The sequence below is a fragment of the Cricetulus griseus genome, chromosome 2 (genome assembly GCF_003668045.3).
Source record: "Cricetulus griseus strain 17A/GY chromosome 2, alternate assembly CriGri-PICRH-1.0, whole genome shotgun sequence".
NCBI classification, from domain to species: Eukaryota; Metazoa; Chordata; class Mammalia; order Rodentia; family Cricetidae; genus Cricetulus; species Cricetulus griseus.
Window position 1 is genome coordinate 378,054,058 of NC_048595.1, and position 19,481 is coordinate 378,073,538.

General features: G+C 41.1%; 1 protein-coding gene across 4 annotated transcripts in view; it reads left to right on the top strand.

Moving 5' to 3' along the window:
- Tnrc6b (trinucleotide repeat containing adaptor 6B) overlaps positions 1 to 19,481 on the top strand; it is a 61,798-nt gene that overhangs the window by 33,252 nt on the left and 9,065 nt on the right. For all 4 annotated transcript variants that reach the window (XM_027404048.2, XM_027404051.2, XM_027404049.2 and 1 more), the window contains 7 exons: positions 986 to 1,111; positions 5,849 to 5,980; positions 6,230 to 6,325; positions 6,452 to 6,647; positions 14,263 to 14,400; positions 17,816 to 17,992; positions 19,290 to 19,436. In XM_027404048.2, the coding sequence (XP_027259849.1) occupies positions 986 to 1,111; positions 5,849 to 5,980; positions 6,230 to 6,325; positions 6,452 to 6,647; positions 14,263 to 14,400; positions 17,816 to 17,992; positions 19,290 to 19,436 (1,012 nt within the window). The remainder of the gene's footprint in view (positions 1 to 985; positions 1,112 to 5,848; positions 5,981 to 6,229; positions 6,326 to 6,451; positions 6,648 to 14,262; positions 14,401 to 17,815; positions 17,993 to 19,289; positions 19,437 to 19,481) is intronic.

The window sequence follows — 19,481 nt, forward strand, 5'->3', positions numbered from 1 at the left end:
ATGGAATTGAGTTGTTTTTTTTTTTTTTTAAATTAGGCTGATATTTATGTTTTTGAATGAAAAGTTACAGGTGAGTAATGTTTATTTCCATGACCCAGAATGAGATTGAATACATCCTTTTCTTATCTTGATGTGAGACTGATGAACATTTACAATATAGCAAAGAAAGCCAACAGATTCAGGACAGGGAAGTGTGCTCAGAGCTAGAGTGGGGTGGGGTGGGGTCCCTGTGGATGGATAGCTGTGATTGATTAAGCCAACTGATTGAGGGAAGTGATGCCAGAGTGTTACTGTACAAGTGATACTTGCTTATGGTGTATATTTTTACCCATGTGCCTTTTAAGATGGATCTCAGATTATAAAGTTTGAGAATTAAATTTAAACCCAGACTTTTGTGGTGGCACACACCTGTAATACCAACACTTAGGAGACTCACCTTGACTTTGAGCCCAGGCTGACTATAGAGTGAGACCTGTTACAGAAAGAGCAGTTGTGAAGTTTTGCACAGCCCGTTCCTTTCAGCCACAAACAATGTAGTGCTACTTCTAAATTTGACTGAATTTTTTAACTAAATTTTTAAAGATTTTATTTATTATGTATACAATGTTCTGCCTACATGTATGCCTGCAGGCCAGAAGAGGGCACCAGATCTCATTATAGATGGTTGTGAGCCACCATGTGGTTGCTGGGAATTGAATTCAGGCCCTCTGGAAGAACAGTCAGTGCTCTTAACCTCTGAGCCACCTCTTCAGCCCCAAATTTGACTTTCAGTTTATAGAATTTATCAGACTACCTCTGGTGAACGATTGGCCTGTGACTCTGTTTGAGTAACTGTCCCCCAACATCCCAACATGAAGATCCCCTCAGTTCTAAAATGAATGCTATCATTCCATCTTGATTCTTCTTAGGAATAGAAACTAGAACTGCTGTTTAACTATTTTCTTGAACTGACAGAACGTCCTGACTGGTGCTGTTCCCTCTGCAGGGCGGCAATCATGGTTTGTTTGGAAACAGCACAGCACAATCGAGAGGTCTGCACACTCCAGTGCAGCCACTGAGTTCTTCTCCTGGTCTCCGGGCACAAGTGCCTCCCCAGTTTATCTCCCCCCAGGTAAGCTGGAGTTAGAGAACATGGAACTAGTGGCCTGTTGATACTGCCGGGTTGGTGCGCATTAAAGGGACAGCTGGACATTTGCCAAATCCAGATGCCAAGTGCAAGATTGTTGGAACAGAATATCAGCCCCCCTTTTTAAATTGCATCATGCATACAAAGTCCGTCCTTTGCAACTACTAATTGTCTAATACTGTATTGGTTTTGTTTTATTTTTGTTCCTAATTAAAAATAGTTTGTAGTCAAGCTATAGTGACTCACACCTTTAATCCCAGCACTTGGGAGACAGAAGTAGACGGAGGTCAGTGAGTTCAAGGCCAGCCTGGTCTACAGAGTGAGTGCCGGGACAGTTATACAGAGAAACCCTGTCTTGGAAAACAACAGCAACAACAAAACCAGTTTATAAATTCTAAGGTAACTGTGTTCAGAAAGAGAATGCCCTCAGGGATTTGCCTGAAGATACACAGAATTATGAAATTCTTAGTTTTTCTGTAGAGCTCTAAGGAGCTGTATGCTAAAATACTGATTTCCTACTCAGAGAGCCCTAGAGCTGGTGAAGAGGCCAGTCTGACAGGACTGTGCAGAGGCAGCAGTTAGTGTGATAAATGTCAGATAGCCAGCAAAGTTTGGGACCAGGGTGGTGTTTCACCTGCTTAAATGTTCCTGGCATCACTAGCAGTGACATTTAAACTGAACCTTTAAGAGTAAGTTCAAAATTCTGATTTAGCCACATTAAAGAGACCTTCCCAGCCACAGGAACTTTGTGCCATTGCAATGATAGCTGGAGTTGGTGTGTGAAGGAAAGGATTAGTGTGAACAGGTTGATAGAGATGCATGCAATCCTCAGTGGGATGAGAAGAAACTATACAAGGAATTAGGGACAGAATATGGCAAAACTATGTTTGCCTTGCTCAGGAGTTTTGTTTTTTTAGAGACAGGGTCTCACTATAGCCCTGGCTGGCCTTAAAATCAGAGATCTTACTGCTTCTGCCTCCCCAGTACTGGCATTAAAGGCTGTGCCACCACACCTTGGCAGTGTTAAATCATTATTAATGAATGTTTCATTAGATACATTTACCTTAATTTACTTAACACTCTTCCCCTTTTATTGGATATTAAATTGTTTCTAAATTTTTACTATAATAAGTAATCTGCAGAGAAATTCTACAAAAACCTTCATCCATATTAGTTTCATTCTATGTAGTGCAGACTGGCCTTGAACTCATGATCCTCCTACCTTAGCCTCCCTAGTGCTAGGATCACAGGCATGGGCCTATATTACTTCTAAACTTAGTTGTCCAGAATGCAGTTTTTGAGGTTTTGTTTGTTGCTTTTATAAAGAAGAGACACTGAAAGTTACATTTATCACAAGGCTAGGAATGTTGTTCAGTTGTAGGAAGTTCACACAGCATGTGTGAGGTCCTAGGTTCTTTTCCCAGTATAGCCAGGAAAAAAAGAAAGAATTGTTACAGCCTTTGTTTCTACAATTGAGTATCCCTCCATCACTGGGGTATTCAGAAAGTAACATTCTAGTGGCTTTTGATGTACCTTTACATTTCTGCCATTTTGCTCCTGCAATGCATTGTTAAAAGCCATATTGATTGCTGGGAGATCTTCACTTTCTCCAGCCCAGCTGGAGACTGAGGGCTTTTAAGCCAGGGTAATTAACTCTCCACAATGGCTATATGCAAACATGCATGTTAATTACTTTGCATCCTAGGTTTTAGCAGCCATTTTTTCCAAGAGCATAGTGGTGATGCTTTTTGGTCTTTTTGTAACTCTTAGGAGACACTGTATCTATAGCCTGCAGAGGCAATGGAGCAAGACCTCCTGAATATAACTCATAAAGTCTAAAACTTAAGGAGCATATACAGTGGTGCAATATAAATATCATAATGCCTTATGTTGGTGTGCTCTTCTATATCTGGCCATCTTTAAATAGTGTTATTAATTTGGCCCTTTTTTATTTTAGGCAATGAAACCATATAGTATATATCAAAGACTATACAAAGCCAGGCAGTGATGGCATGTACCTTTAATCCCAGCACTAAGGCAGGCAGAGGCAGGCGGATCTCTGAGTTCAAGGCTAGCCTGGTATGTAGATCAAGTTCCAGGATGGCCAGGGCTACACAGGGCTACAGGACTCTCTTGGGAGAAAACAAAAGAAAATATATACTATATGTAGTATATATGAAGTATATAGGGAAATTGTAGAAGGTATGTTCCACATACTTGTCATAAAACTGTGGTGGGAGCCAGACCCCACAGTCATGGTATGCTCATATTGTGCTGTGAATTCAGCAGTTCAAAGAAAGATCAAATATGTTTTTAAGATGGGTAACACTCAGCATCACCAGGATGGAGAGGAAGTAAACAACCTCACAGTAGAATTGATTGGGTAACCAGTTGTGGCTGAGATCATGGGGGGAAAAAATGAGTTGATATATAGTTGATATATAGCAAGTCTGAACTTGATCAGATATTTCTAGACTAGAAAAGATAGTCATGCATTCTAAAGGATGTTCAGGGGTGGTGACTTGAAATTAATAGGGGACTGCCAGATTGCCAGGTGTAGTAGCACATGCCTTTAATCCCAGCACCCAGAGGGCAGAGACAGGCAGATCTTCAGCATGGTCTGCATAGTGAGTTCCAGGACAGCCTGGGCTGTGAGTGGTAATTTCAAAGGACAGGGCAGGACAGAGAAACCTCCATTGACAGCTTAGTGAGTAGTGGGCTCTTTTCAAGCTGATCAATTTCAGGCTGGGCAAAAGTTCTGCTTGCATCCTTCTAGATTATCCTCAGCTCTACCTAGCTGGTTCTTCGTTTTCATCTATGGTCTCCATGGGGCAGCAGAGTGCCAATAAGTAGACAAAAATTATTTGAAAATAACTTGGTGAATTACTCTTATTTAGAATATTGGCAGTGTGTTCATTTAGTAAGCACTTATAGAGTATCTACATAAAGATAAATGCATTAAAAAAAAAAACGAGAGACCTATTTTCATGGGTTCAATATTACCTTGTGAGGGTGGAGCTAGGACTGTTGCTCCTTGATAAGAGGGCTTGCCTGTCACTGATTCAGGCCTTGGGTTTATTCCTCATCGCTGCAAAAAGTAAAGAGAACTCTGGGAAGCAAACATTTAAAATACTGTTGGTTCTGATTGATATGGAGCTTACAGTTGAATAGAGAGTTAGGATGTGATCACTAGAGAAATAGACCTGAGGCTATATTAGAAAAAGTCTGGCTTTGCAAAGTTCTTAGGGATGGCCACATCTACTTGGTGTTAGACTGTACCTAGAAAATGACTTTCTGTTCTTGGTTCTGCATTGAGAAACAGGTGAAAGAAGCAGGTGTGTTAGCTTGATGGTGGAGAACTGAAGAACCGTTCTGTGACATAAGAATGGATATTTACAAAGTACATTTCTAAGTCTTTAGCATAGAGCAACTCAAATGTCTCAGACAACACATGGAGGTTTTTATTGGTTGGTTTAGTTGCTTAATTACTTTCTATTCCTGTTTTTGATGTAGACAAATAAAATTCAAAAAAGGTTAAATAAGGTGCTTGTTCTGAGTCACAGCTTAGAAATGATAGAGACTGGGATACGTGCCTAGAAGACTGTCTCAAGCCCTAAAATCAGTTTGCCTGCCTGCTGCCTGCTGCCTGCCTCCTTTCCCTTCCCTTCCCTTCCCTTCCCTTCCCTTCCCTTCCCTTCCCTTCCCTTCCCTTCCCTTCCCTTCCCTTCTGTATTTATTTACTTAGATTCTGTTTAGATATTTATTTGGTTTTTCAGGGCAGGGTTTCTCTGTGAAGCCCTGGCTGTCCTAGAACTCTTGCACTGTAGACCAAGGTGCCCTCGAACGCAGTGATCTGCCTGCCTCTACCTCCCAAGTGCTGAGGTTAAAGGCGTGTGCCACCGCCGCCTGGCTTTTTTATTACTTTTAATGGGTCTCTATGCATTGTCAGAATGGCCCAGAATTCCAGGGATCAAGAGATATGTCTGATTCCCAAGGAGTTGTGACAACAAGGCCTTGCCCCATTAATACTGAATAAGCTCTTAGCCCCTGTGCTGTGTGGAAGTTTTAGGGTTGTTCTCTATGGTTCAACTGACAGTGGTACCAAGAATAAAAGTATGGGGGCGTGGGGGCTGCTGGAGAGATGGCTCTACTCTTCCAGAGGTTCTGAGTTCAATTCCCGGCAATCACATCAAAGCTCACAACCGCCTTGAATGAGATCTGGTGCCTGCACTCTTCTGGCCTGCAGGGCACATGCAGGCAGAAGACTGTATCTTAATAAATAACATCTTAAAAAAATTCCGGGGGGTGGGGGGGCTTTAATCCCAGCACTCCAAAGTCAGAGGCAGGTGAACCACCCCAGCTTCTGGTAAACATTTGTTAGCTCTAAGCAGTTTAGCACATTTTGTTATATGGCATGTTTCAAATGCTGATTTCTCAATTAGAGAAAAGCCATATTGTCATTATTTTTTTTTAAAGATTTTTTTCCCTGATTTAAATTTTCATCATTTTTACTGCAAGAAATTAGAAAGTCTTAGGTGAAAATGGAAAGGTTCTTAACAACCTCACAGCCCAAAGATAGATAACCATTGTTAACACTGTGGAGTATCCTGCAGAGTTTTCTCAAGAAAACAGCAGTGCTTTAGAGCTATCAAGAGACAACAACGACAAAAAAAAGTTTTTATTTTGGTAAATTCTAAGGATTTTTTTCCTTTCTTCTGTTAGGTTTCTGCCTCAATGCTCAAACAGTTCCCCAACAGTGGCCTGAATCCAGGTCTCTTTAATGTGGGGCCTCAGTTATCTCCTCAACAAATTGCCATGCTGAGCCAGCTTCCACAGATTCCCCAGTTTCAGTTGGTAAGTAGCATGTTTTCTCCTGTTGCTAAAAATGTTATTTGCTTCTCTTTTTGCTTTGCATTATTTTCCTTCTCTTTGTCTCTTTATGTTCAAACTTTTATCCAGATGATTAATTATGATTAAAAATTGATATGTCCATTTGCCTGAAGATAACCTTAATTATAGACTAGGAACTTGGTTATGAGTGCTCTGCATGTTCACTCCATGTCAGTCTTAGGAAGCTGTGGTTCCCTTCTCATTGTTTTGTAGGCATGTCAGCTTCTCCTGCAGCAGCAGCAGCAACAGCAGTTGCTACAGAACCAGAGAAAGATCTCTCAAGCCGTGCGCCAACAGCAAGAACAGCAGGTGTGTGGGTGGGGAGGTCCCCTGGTGCTCTGGGTGAGGATGCCTTTGACTGAACAGCTACTGTGGGATACTGGCTTATCTGTTCATTTCTCTTGGGTCCTTCCTTAATGGATGCTGAACCTGCAGCTAGCAAGGATGGTGAGTGCTCTCCAACAGCAGCAGCAACAGCAGCAGCAGCAGCAGCAACGGCAGCCTAGCATGAAGCATTCGCCATCTCATCCTGTTGGACCTAAGCCACATTTGGACAACATGGTACCCAATGCACTGAATGTGGGACTCCCAGACCTTCAGAATAAAGGGCCAATTCCTGGATATGGTTCTGGTATGTTCTGTGTTGTAGAAAGTACTTAGTGTAAAATCTACCTATCCAATCCTGTAGTAGCAGGTGACTTTGCTTTTTTTTAAAATGTTATTTATTTTCTTTCATAAAAATTTGACGCCAGCCTGGTCTACAGAGTAAGTTCCAGGACAGCTAGGGCTACACAGTGAAACTGGAGGGTGTGGGGGGGGGGGGATTTGAGATTTATTTTTATGTGTTTTGATTGCGTGTATGTCTGTGCACCACACATGTGCAATGCCCTCAGAGGCTAGAAAAGGGTGTTGGATCCCTTGGAACTAGTGTTATAGGTGATTGTTAGGTGTCATGTGGGTGCTGGAAATCAAACTCTGTTCCTCTGGTAGAACAGTCAGAGCTCTTAACTGCTGAGCCATGTCTCCTGCTCCCCTCTGTTTTTGCAGTGGATAATGGTATGCTATAATCCCAGCACTGAGATGTGAAGACAGTCCTTGGTACTCAGTGGCCACCTAGTGTAACATAATCTGAGAACTCCAAGCCAATGAGAGACCCTATCATTTACCAAAAAAAAAAAAAAAAAAAAGGCATCTTCTGATTATCCACAAAGATTGACACCCCCCCACCATGCACACATGTTAGCACACACATGAGCATCCATATAATCATACATGGAATTCATACACGAACATATACAAGCCAATTAAGTATTTATATATCCTCTGCATGCTGCCCATGGCTGAGGTTGTATCTATAAAAGCATGTACAAGTTTTAAGTGTTTCACTTCACTGATATGACAGTTTTTTAAAAGGTGGGGTATGGCACAAATAAGGCTAATTTTTTACATTGAGAATTTCATCTCTTTAGAGATGGGCAGCATGCTGTAAGCAGGGTCCATTCAGTGAGACAACACTAATTTAAAAATAAAAAATAATAGCTGAGTATAGTTGCACATATCTGTTAATCTCAGTGGTTAGGAAACTAAGCCAAGAGTATTTCAAGTTCAAGGCCAGCCTGAGCTACATAGCAAGGTGTTAGGGTTTTTGTTTGTTTGTTTCTTTAATGGCATTTAGAATTTATTTTGGTAAAGAAGATACCAATCTGTGTAAAAAGGAAAAAAAAAAAAAAAGACTGAGAAGACCTGAAACCTGTTCCTGGACCGGCTGCTTTCTGGCCTGACCTACTAGGATTTCTAGCTTGAGCTAGGAAGTAGTTAACAACTAGGGTGTCTTTGACCTGAGTCTCAGCTTTAACTAGCTGTCTTCTTACAGGTGACCTGAGAACTGACTTAAACTCAGAATAGCCTCTCTGAGACTACAAGTGGTAGAGTGAATACTTAATAAGTACAAAGCCTGGCTTCTGTTCTCTGTTCTGAGAGGAAAAATACCTTTCTTCCACTTGACATAGGACAGGCCCTTTCCTGCACTTGCTTGCTCTTCTCTGGGCTATAGAAGGTCAGTGTGGCCAGTAGAGGGAGCTTCTCTTCATGACTTGCAAAGTACAATGGTGACTTTGCTACCTTCTCAGTCCTGTTTTCTTTAAGGGGTGAGCTTGAGCGAAGAGGCCAGTTAGTATAGATGTGGAGGTGCTTCTGACTGTAGACTTCAGACACAGCATACGAACACAAAACAGGACATCTTGCCTGTAGTGAGACTTTTTTCTGGTCTGCCAGCTCGCAAATAATGACACAGAGACTTAATATTGATTATGGAAGTTTGGCCTTTAGCTTATGCTTTTCCCTGCTAGCTCTTATAACTTAACTAATCTGTCTTTATTAATCTATATTTTGCCATGTGCTCAGTTACCTCTCTGTTCCATATGTCCGACTTGTTCTGTGTCTCACTGGTGTCTCCACTCACCTACATTCCTTCTCTTCCTCTCCCCAGAAATCATGCCTATCCACTCAGCTCTTTATTAAACTAATCAGAAGGTGCCTTGGCAAAGACACATGGCAAGTCACAGTGTACAAAAAATTATCCCACAATATTTCCCCCTTTTGTCTAAATAAAAAGGGAAGGTTTTAACTCTGACACAGTAAAACCTTATACAGTAAGGGCAATTATCAAGTCAGAATACATTCACAATGTCCAGTCCGTATGTATTTCTCAAAGTCAGAGAAAGTACTCTATTACCTATCCTATCCTAGTGAATCCAAAGTTTTATACCTAAGCCACTTTCTATCATAACTTGTGTTGCCAACCTAAAAATACCTTTTTGGACCTTAGAAACAGCTTCTTAGATAAACAACTTAAGCTTTTATGTTTCTCGGCCTTATAAACTTTACTCCTCTTATGTAAGTTTCTTTTCTGAATTTGGTAACAAGGAAAACTGTAACTATCTATTCTTCAACCCCATCAGAGACCCAAGAAGAATATATTAACTAAGTAAACAGGAAGTGCAGAGCAAGCAGCTCCCAAAACTGTAGAAATGACAGAAACAGCTGGCTGGCTGAACAGTCAACCAAGGTTCCTCTACAATGTTGGGGCATCCATCTTTGGCCTATAGGCCTAGAATATCTGACAGACTTTTCTGTGAAGCAGAAATTTTGTAGGACTATCCTACCCTGACTTGACAAAGTTCAGTGGTCACCTTTTGTGTTCTGCTTGTCCAGTATGGAGAGCATACTTGTCAGTAGTCGAGGCAAGGGCAGTTTCTTGCCCAGTGGCTAGCTTTGCCACAATGAAAACAAACTCCATAAGGAGAATTTTTGATGCCCATCCTCTTTTTTTTTTTTTTAAATAGATTGGTGCTGCCAGGAGCATACCTATCTCACTGTCATGCAGAGCCTTAGGTTATTAAAACATCTTTTTTTTCCAATAATTTGTTTAACTTTATTTTATGTGCATTGGTATAAAGGTGTTAGATCCCCTAGAACTGGAGTTACAGACAGTTATAAGTTGCCATGTGGGTGCTGGGAATTGAACCCAGGTCCTCTAGAATAGTCAGTGCTCTTAACCACAGTTCTATCTCTCCAGCCCCTTATTAAAACATCCTAAATGCCATATTTTGTAGGTCTCAGAAGTGTTTGAAGATCACCTATCTAAAATATATGCTTAACCTTGAAAACATACCTGAGTACAAATTTTATTATTATGGATGACTAACTACTAACCTAGTTTGTAATAATAACTTTCAAGGTTAGAATTATGTATTACATTTTTTAAATAAACTGTATGGGGCTGGGTAGTGGTGGCGCACGCCCTTAATCCCAGCACTTGGGAGGCAGAGGCAGATGGATCTCTGTGAGTTCCAGGCCAGCCTGATCTACAAAGAAACCCTGTCTGGCAGGGGCGGGGGTTATAAAGAAATAAACAAACTGCATAAGCAATACCTTAAACAAGAGTAAAAACATAGATATATAGATATATAGTATATTCTGACAAAAATAACCTTAAATTTGTATCAATATACAAAAATACATACCAATATAAAATATTTGAGATTAATAGTTTTATTAATAGTTGAGATTAATAAACTACTTTGTAGTTTAAAAGTATTCAGTATTCTACCCTTTTAATCTATCATTACTATATTCCTCCTTTTCTTTTCAGAAAGAGATTCTTGAATCCAACCTCCCTCCTTTAGTTTCCTCCCTTAACATGACCAGTAAAAATTTCCTCCTAAACATGACAAACATCCATAACCACCAAATGACCAAAAACTACCCACCCACCTCTTGGGAATGTGGGTGGCATATTCTTTTTATTTGTTTTTGTTTGTTTGCTTGTGTTTGTTTGTTTGTTTGTTTGGGGGGGCAGGTTTCCAGACAGGATTTCTCTGTGGCTTTGGAGCCTATCCTGGCACTCGCTCTGGAGACCAGGCTGGCCTCAAACTCACAGAGCTCCGCCTGCCTCTGCCTCCTGAGTGCTGGGATTAAAGGCATGTGCCACCAACACCTGCCCCCCCCTTTTAATTTTATTTATTTGTTTGTGGGGTTTTTTAAAATAATCTTTTAATTATCTCTTATGTACACTGGTGTTTTGCCTGCATGAATATCTTTATGAGGGTATTGGATTCCCTGGAACAGGAGTTACAAACAGTTGTGAGCTGCCAAGTGGGTGTTGGGAATTGAACCTGGGTCCTGTGGAAGAGCAGTCAGTGCTCTTAACCACTGAACCATCTCTCCATCCCCATTGTTTGTAGTTTTTCAAGACAGGGTTTCCCTGTATAACAGTCTTGGCTGTCCTGGACTCACTCTGTAGACCAGGCTGGCCAAACTCAGAGCTTCTGCCTTTGAAATGCTGAGATTAAAGGCATGCACCACCACACCTGGCTAGACTTATCTAATTTTATTTAAATATTTTATTTTTATTAATATTAAACTATATAATATTTACATAGTATACCTAGTGAAGAATAAAGCTGTATATAATGGAAATTATGAAAATAAAAATAGGACCAACAAGACAGCTCAGTGAGTAGAAGAACTGCCACAAAGCCTGACAACCTGGTTTTGATGAGAGTTCACAAGTAGATAAAGGTCACCATAGAAGTGCTCCTGAGTGCAGCCATTAGGGCATGGTCCACATCCTGGTGCCATCCTGGTACTATACGACAGCAAGAAGAGTCTTTACCAGCCAGTCATATGCCTCAGCATACCAGGCAAGCACTGTGCTGTGGACTACATGCAGTCCTCAACATTTCTGTTTGCACTAAGTTTTCCTCTTAAGTTTGGGTTATAGATTGACTCTATGATGTCATTGTTTTGGCACTCAGCCCCCACATTTCCAATGAAGCGAATGCCTTTCTTAAGCTTCAGTGAGGTCTGCTCAGTTCTTGCCTCTTCTAAGGTTTATGACTCATTTCCTACTCTTCCTATGTCACAGAAAAACTCAATAGTTTAAGTTAAATAGCATTAATTTACTAAGTTTGAAAGACATTATAAAGGGGGCTGGAGGGAGGCTCAGCTAGTTAAGAGCTCTGGCCACTCTTCCAAAGGACCCAGGGTTCAATTCCCAGCACCCACATGGCTGCTCACACTGGTATGTAATTCCAGTTCCAGGGCTTCTGATACCCTCACACAGACATGCTTGCAGGAAAAATACCAATGAACAGGGACTGGGGATTTAGCTCAGTGGTAGAACGCTTGCCTAGCAAGTGCAAGGCCCTGGGTTCAGTCCTCAGCTCTTAAAAAAAAAAAAACCATTGAACATAAAATAAAAATAAATTATATATTTTTTAAAAAGGCATTTTAGAGTAACTAAATTATTATGTGAGGACAGCCTTGCTGTTGGTTTTTTTACTCTTTACTCTTTTGGCTTTTTTATTCTTTTGGGGGGCCCACCACTCAATTCCCAAATAAATCACAAACAGAGGCTTATTCTAACTTATAAACACCCGGCCTTAGCTTGGCTTGTTTTTTGACAACTTCCCTTAACTTAGATTATCCCAGCTATCTTTTGCCTCTGGGCTTTTTCCTTTTCTTCCTTTTGTGTATCTCTACTTTCCCTCTTACTCTGTGGCTGGTTGGGTGGCTGGCCCCTGGCATCCTCCTTTCCTTTTATCTTGCTCCTTCGTCTTTTCACCCAGATTTCTCCTTCTGTTTATCCTCTCTACCTGCCTCCCTGGCCTATCCTTTCTCTTGCCTCGGTATTGGCCATACAGCTCTTTATTAGGTCATCAGGTGTTTTAGACAGGCAAAGAATCACAGCTTCGCAGAGTTAAACAAATGCAGCATAAACAAATGTAACACAGCCTCCTTCTCTCCTTACCAGTCCTTGTGTCTTTGTCATCTTTGCCCAAAGCTGTGCTTTCAGAAGCCTGCAGTTGCAACACCTTGGCCTGCTTGCCTTTCCAAGGCAGAAGTGTAATGTGCAAGGAGCAACATATTTAGCCCCAGGGACTCACAGACAGCCCTCTTTCTTCCAGAGCCCCTGTTCTCCAGTCTCATTTTATTTCCGTTGTAGAAGATAAGTTTGCTTGGCTTTATAATCTCCAGGCTGGAAAGATGGTTCAGAGTGTGTACTACTCTTGCAGAGTACCTGAGATCGAGGTCCCATCACCCACAACTGCCTGTAACTTCAGCTCCAGCTCTGATGCCCTTTTTCTAGCCTCTGCAGGCACTCTTACCCACACACAGTTACACATAGTTAAAAATAAAATCTACTCACCACCCTCACCCTCCAACAAGCAGTTGGGCTACATTATAAATGTGTGGAGAAACAGGGTTATTATAGAAATAAGAAACATTTTAGACGAAGGGCAAGAAGGTGTCAGATTCCCCCTCCCCTGACTTATACATTCATAAAACCAAGCCAGACACTATGATAAGCCCTGGGGAGGAGAATATAGCATGGGCCTCCATGGGACTTGCATCTATAGAGCTTGAGAAAGAGCCATCCTAAGGTACCACCTTACATTAGGAGAGCAGAGTAAGAACATCTGGGCTCTGACCTGGCTGGAGCCCCATAGAAAGCCTGTTGACTGAGGTGTGTGTTTTACCCTATCCACCCACCAACCCTCGTTTCTGGGCTGTGATAGAAGTCCCCTCCCCAGGACACTAGCTTCCCACAACTCATCTCATTTTCCTGTGGTGATGTATACCATTTCACTGCCTTGCTTTACCCTGTAGTTTCTGTTTTGAGTGTCAGCTCGAAAATTGCATTGTGACCCAGTGGAGAATGGGTGACTGACCCAGTGAGATTACATTAGGGAGTCTTTCAGGTTGTATATGGCTTTCAGTCTCTGGTACTGTGTGGTGAGAGAGCCTGACAACACTGAACTCAGAATCTCTAAAATATGCCTTCTATAACTCACTCTGAACATTGGCTTTCAGCTTGATCTCTCAGGTTGCACCCCAACCTCCATGTGTTACCACTTTTACTTCTAAAACAGTGCTCTTGTGCACAAGTCTGTCTCTCTCTGTCTGTCTGTCTGTCTGTTTCTCTCTCTCCTCTCCCTCCCTCTCTCTCTCTCTCTCTCTCTCTCTCTTTCTCTTGCTCTCTGTCTCTTTCTCTCCTTCCCTTCTCTCCCAAAATTTCTTTTCCGTTTTAGAGGAAAAAATAAAAAGACTCTAGCCACTTAGCAGACATAGACACACTGAAGTGTCATTTGACTTCTTGTCATCCTCTAAGCACACTTGAATGTCATGAGTCAGACCCTTTACTGGTTTCTCTCCTGGCACCCTTAACACAACTTACTCTCCCATGTTAGTGTCAGAAGTAGCTGGAGAGTGGTTGAATCTGGTCAGCTGTCTGGCACAAATATTTGTTTGCTCAGTGAAAATGTGGGTGCAGGAAGACAATGACATGTACCTAATTACATGACAATGACACCCATTTTTATACCATTAAAAAAAAAAAGACAGCAGGACCCAAGATTAGAGTTTGAAATCAAGTGGCTGATTCTGTATAAAGACCTTGTGAGTCAGCTGCAAATTGTCAAAAGGTGTTCTTGGGTTCTTCCTGGGGTAATTGGTTTATTTATTTCTTTATATTTTTATTTTTTTCAAGATAGGGTTTCTCTGTAGCGTTGGTTGTCCTGGCACTCACTCTATAGACCAGACCAGACAGAGATCCACCTGCCTCTGCCTCCAGAGTGCTGGGACTAAAGTCATGTGACACCAACATTATCATCCTGCCCCAGCCTTGGGTACTCGGTTTCTGGTTCAAGACATAAATAGACATAATTGTGATCTCTTTCCAGGCTTCAGCTCTGGTGGCATGGACTATGGCATGGTTGGTGGCAAGGAGGCTGGGACTGAGTCTCGCTTCAAACAGTGGACCTCCATGATGGAAGGGCTGCCTTCTGTGGCCACACAAGAAGCCACCATGCACAAAAATGGTGAGAGAGCATCCTCATGTTACTAACAGAATCTTTTGACCCCTACTCAGTCCTTGAGCATGTTTTGTTGGCTTTGTATGTGTGTGTTTGTGTTTTCTTTTTAAGACTGGGTCTTCTTTTGGATCCCAGGCTGGCCTGAAACTCCCAGAAATCATCCTGCCTCAGCCTCCACAGTGCTGCCATCAAAGGTATGTCCCACCACACTATAAAAGTCAGTATTTTGGGGCTGGAGAGATGGCTCAGCAGTTGAGAGCACTGATTGCTCCTGCTCTTCCAGAGGACCTAGGTTCAGTTCCTAGCACCCACATGGCAGCTCATAACTGTCTGTAACTCCAGTTCCAGGGTACCTGACACCCTCATGCAGGCAAAACACCAATGTACATAAATTTAAAAAAAAAAAAAAAAAAAGTATTTCAGGCCAGCTTGAGAGGCTGAAGCAGGTGGATCTTGGTGAGTTCAAGTAAAGCAAGTTCTAGGCCAGCAGGAGTTACGTAAGACATTATCTCAAAAAAAAAAAAAAAAAGAAAAAAGAAAAGAAAAAAAGAACCTTCTTTAGTTAAATAAATGAATATTTCAATGTCTTTCTTGTAGCTCATGCTGGACTTAAACTCAAAAAGTCCTGCTGCCTTAGTCTCCTGTGTATTGGGATTAACAGTGTATACCATCATGGCTTCTTTTGTGATCTTTTATTTTTTTTTTTTTTTAACTCTTGTATATCAGTGCACCACATGTATGAAGTGCCCTTGGAAGCCAAGAGAGGGCATTATATTGCTGGGGACTAGGGTTAAAAACGGTTGTAAACCTCCAGGCAGTGGTCGTGCACATCTTTAATCACAGCACTCAGGAGGTCGGGGCAGCAGTTGAGGCCAGCCTAGTCTACAGAGTGATTTCAAGGACAGCCAGGGCTATCTATGCAGAGAAACCCTGTCTGGAGGGTGAGGGTGGGAAGTGGCTGTAAGCTACCATATGGGTGCTGGGATTCAAAACCATGTCCTGTAGAAGAGCAGCCAGGGCTCTTCACTACTGAGCCATCTGTCTAGCTCCCTTTTGTAATTTTTTGTGTACAGATCTTTAACTTTTGCTAATGAGTCTCTTGATATTTCCAAATAATCAAGATCAGATCTATCAGAGGAAGAGTACGCTTGCAATTCACATTACGAGGTATTTAAAGGGTTCTAGTTAAGGATGGCATAATGTCTCACTTGTCATGGGATTGAGGTTATAATTATGAACTTGGGCACCCATAATATTAAAACCCTATTAAATCAAGTGGCTGAGAGAACAGGATCCTCTTGTTGAGGTGTTGGTTGGTTGGTTTGGTTTGGTTTGGTTTGGTTTGGTTTTCTGAGACAGGGTCTTGCTAAATATTTGTAGTCCATGTTAATCTCAAACTTCTGGCTTTTTGTTTTTTTGAGAGATTGGAGATCAGTATCAGATTTTAAAAGCCCCTTCCCTAAACTGGATATAGTGCATACAAGTTGAAGACCAGCTTGAGCTACATAATTTCAAGGCTATACTGGGATGCATAGTGAAACCCTGTCTCAGCAAAAGAAAAACCTCCCTCTGAACTCCAAAAGAGACTAGAACATGAGCATTCATAAGGATTGGATTTTTTTTCCAGAGCTCCTTGTTCTTTGTGAATTAGTGTCCCGCCAGGACAGCATTGGAGTTGTATTTTGAGTGTGGATTAGCCTTGCTGTCCATAATTTTGTTGAAGGGTTTCTCCATTTTCCTAGAAAAAAGATAAGAGGTCTGGACCTTCTTCAGCCTTTGATGTGTTGTTTCATTTGTCAATATTTCACTTGGACTCAGAGTTGTCTCTATGAACATCAATAAAAATAATTTCTGGTTCTTGCCTCAAAGCCCTGGCAGGCTCATCCAGGCCAACTCATTCAGTCTGCAGCCTTTCAGGTTTCCATCCATTATAAACTCTCTTTAATAAGCCCATTATAAAGCCTCTTTAGTAATCCCATCCAGAGACTGGAAAAGGAGCACCCAGAGCTCTCTGCCTATCCCTATTAAGCATGATCAAAATCAAGAATAATTTACTGAAATTACAAAATCTGTTTTATGGATTGAGTAACCCAGTCCTGTGTCATCTGCACCTCTGGGCACTTCTCCCTTAAACTAGTGATTTGCCAGGTCTGAATAATATAAAATAGCATGTGAGAAGATGTCTCAGAGGTACAATATCCTCTCATTTCCTTAGCAGCCCCCAAGATAATTGATCTTTTCATTTTCCATTACCTCACTACTGTGCCTCTGAAACAGATTTCTGTAACTGTCATCAGAAAAGTCAGTGTCCTCTTAGCAGAGAATGGAGACTATTTTAATAATATCCCTTTTAGTCCAAACCAAACAGATTGCTTTATTAAATATTTATTTAAGCATTTTAATACATTATTCTGCAAATCATTTTATGTGCTCATGATCACCACTCTAAGCCTATGTCAAATGAACTTTATTTGGGAAATAAGGAAATAATCTTCTATAGGCTCCTGAATTTTTATTTAAAATAAAATTTGTTATTATTGTTAACTTAAGGAATTTTAAGCTTTCAACTTTTCCTGCATGAAAATGATTGAAGAAGGCACTAACAAAGCCACAAGAATACCCCTGGGAATACAGTGACAAAGAATTTGCTGTTCTCTGTATGTGAGGCGGCCCTGGGTTCAGAAATGTAGAGTTCATTGCTGACATGCTGGCAAAGACCTTGGGTAGGAATTCCACCTCAGTGATTTGAAATTTAAAGCAGCTGTAGATAGATGGCACATTGCAGATTCCAGACAACCCAGGCTCAACCAGCCCTTAAGAGCAGGAATTAGAAAGCATTGATAGAAAGCTCACATAAAACTCTCCAAGGTACTAAATTTGTTCAGAGTTTTTCCCATTCCTTACTTTTGAGTGATTAGTGTAGAAACCATGGAGATACTGTGCTTCATAGTATATATGAGTCACTGACTTTATAACACCATGGGGCTTTCAGAATAAGAGCATTCCTGCATAGGTGAGAAATGGAATGAATCATTTTGTTCATGCTGCATTAGTGGTAGGAGACGGGACGACAAACAAAACTGTCTTTGAGTTCCTTTAAAAAAAAAATGACGGGTAAGAAAGTTCTGTTTATTAGTTCTGTTTATCTTTTTTAATGTTTTTAAATTTCTTATTTTATCTGTGTAGATGTTTGGTCTGCTTTTATGTCTGTGCACTGTTGCATGCCTGTTCCCCACAGAGGTCATAAAAGGACATTAGATTCTCTGGACTGGAGTCAGAGACAGTTGAAAGCTGCACTGTGGATTCTAGGAATCAAACCTGGGCCATCTGAAGAATATCCAGTGGTCTTAACCTCTGAGCCATTTCTTTATCCCCCCAGGAGATCTTTCTTAAACAGTTAATTATTTCTCTCTTTTCTCAGGCTCTATTGTGGCCCCTGGTAAGACCCGAGGAGGGTCACCATACAACCAGTTTGATATAATCCCAGGTGACACGCTGGGTGGCCATACAGGTCCTGCTGGTGATAGCTGGTTACCTGCCAAATCTCCACCAACTAATAAAATCGGAAGTAAATCCAGCAATGCCAGTTGGCCTCCAGGTATTGTTCCTAAAATGCTTTTTCTAGAATAGTGCTTCTGTTTCATTTAGGTTCTGAACAAGATTGTGCCACTTGCTTTACTGAGGAAGCCCCGTGCTTTCTTTTCTGCATTAGTAGTTATTGTCTGATGAAGGCAAGGCATGCACCCTGATATGTGTGCCGTGGGAAAATAAAAGATCTTCAAGAAATGGGGAGTTAAGAATAATAAGTGGCCTTGCAGCTATGTATAGGATGCTTTATAACATGAGCTCTTTAAAGTGTGTATTGAATCGATTGACATATTCATTAGTTAGATATGTCATTTATATGCCTCAGGTACACAATGATGGGTTCAGTAAGATTCATGTGTCTCTCTTGCTCCCTCCTTCCTCCCTCTCCTCCCCTCTGTATTCTGTTTTTATTATAGAAAATTTAATAGCACAAAATTACAAATTAGTATTGTTCTTCTGTCTATATGTAATTCAGACATAAATGGATAATTACATTTTATTAGAGTAAAACAGTGCCAATTGTTCATATATAATACATATTGCTATTCTCAACACAATTGGGGAAATGTCAGTTTGTTAATGCTATCACATAGCTTTAAGTATCGAGTCAATGGATCCATAAAAACATGATAAGTTTTCATATATAGTTTTTCTCATGATCTGTTTGTTCCCCACTATCCCTGAACAGTCTGTGAAGCAATGGTCACTTATATTTCATTTTATTATGTGCATTTGGGGCAATATCTAATTAAAAAAAAATAGGAAAGATCACTGGTCTCAAGCCCAGATTTTCTCATAGTTCTTGACCTAACTTCATTAGGCATGAGCTCCTTCTTTCCCTTAAGACTTGAATTCCAGCCGGGTGTTGGTGGCGCACGCCTTTAATCCCAGCACTCGGGAGGCAGAGGCAGGCGGATCTCTGTGAGTTCGAGACCAGCCTGGTCTACAAGAGCTAGTTCCAGGGCAGCCTCCAAAGCCACAGAAAAACCCTGTCTCGAAAAAAACAAAAAAAGACTTCAATTCCTCTAGTAGCTGGAAAAATCATGTGTGGATCCAGACTTTGAACATGATCCCGTTCTCTACCAGGTGAATGGGTAGACAGTGTACTAGAGGACTTGCTATTGGCAAGAGCATTTATTCAGAGTAAACTTTTTTATTTCATGATGAAAATCCGATGTACAATAGATTCATTGTTTAGACTTTTCACAGAGTCATGTTTTTTTTCTACTAAACAATTATTTTAGCATTATAATAATAAATAAAAGTCAGGCCTTTACTTTAATCCCGGCACTTTCTTCATGTCTCAGAATTCCAACCAGGAGTGCCATGGAAAGGTATCCAAAATATTGACCCTGAATCTGACCCCTATGTGACCCCAGGAAGTGTGCTGGGGGGTACAGCCACATCTCCCATTGTAGATACTGACCACCAACTGCTGCGGGATAACACCACAGGTAAGTGAGCACCTGTGTGTAATCTATTTGTGGTACCTGATAATT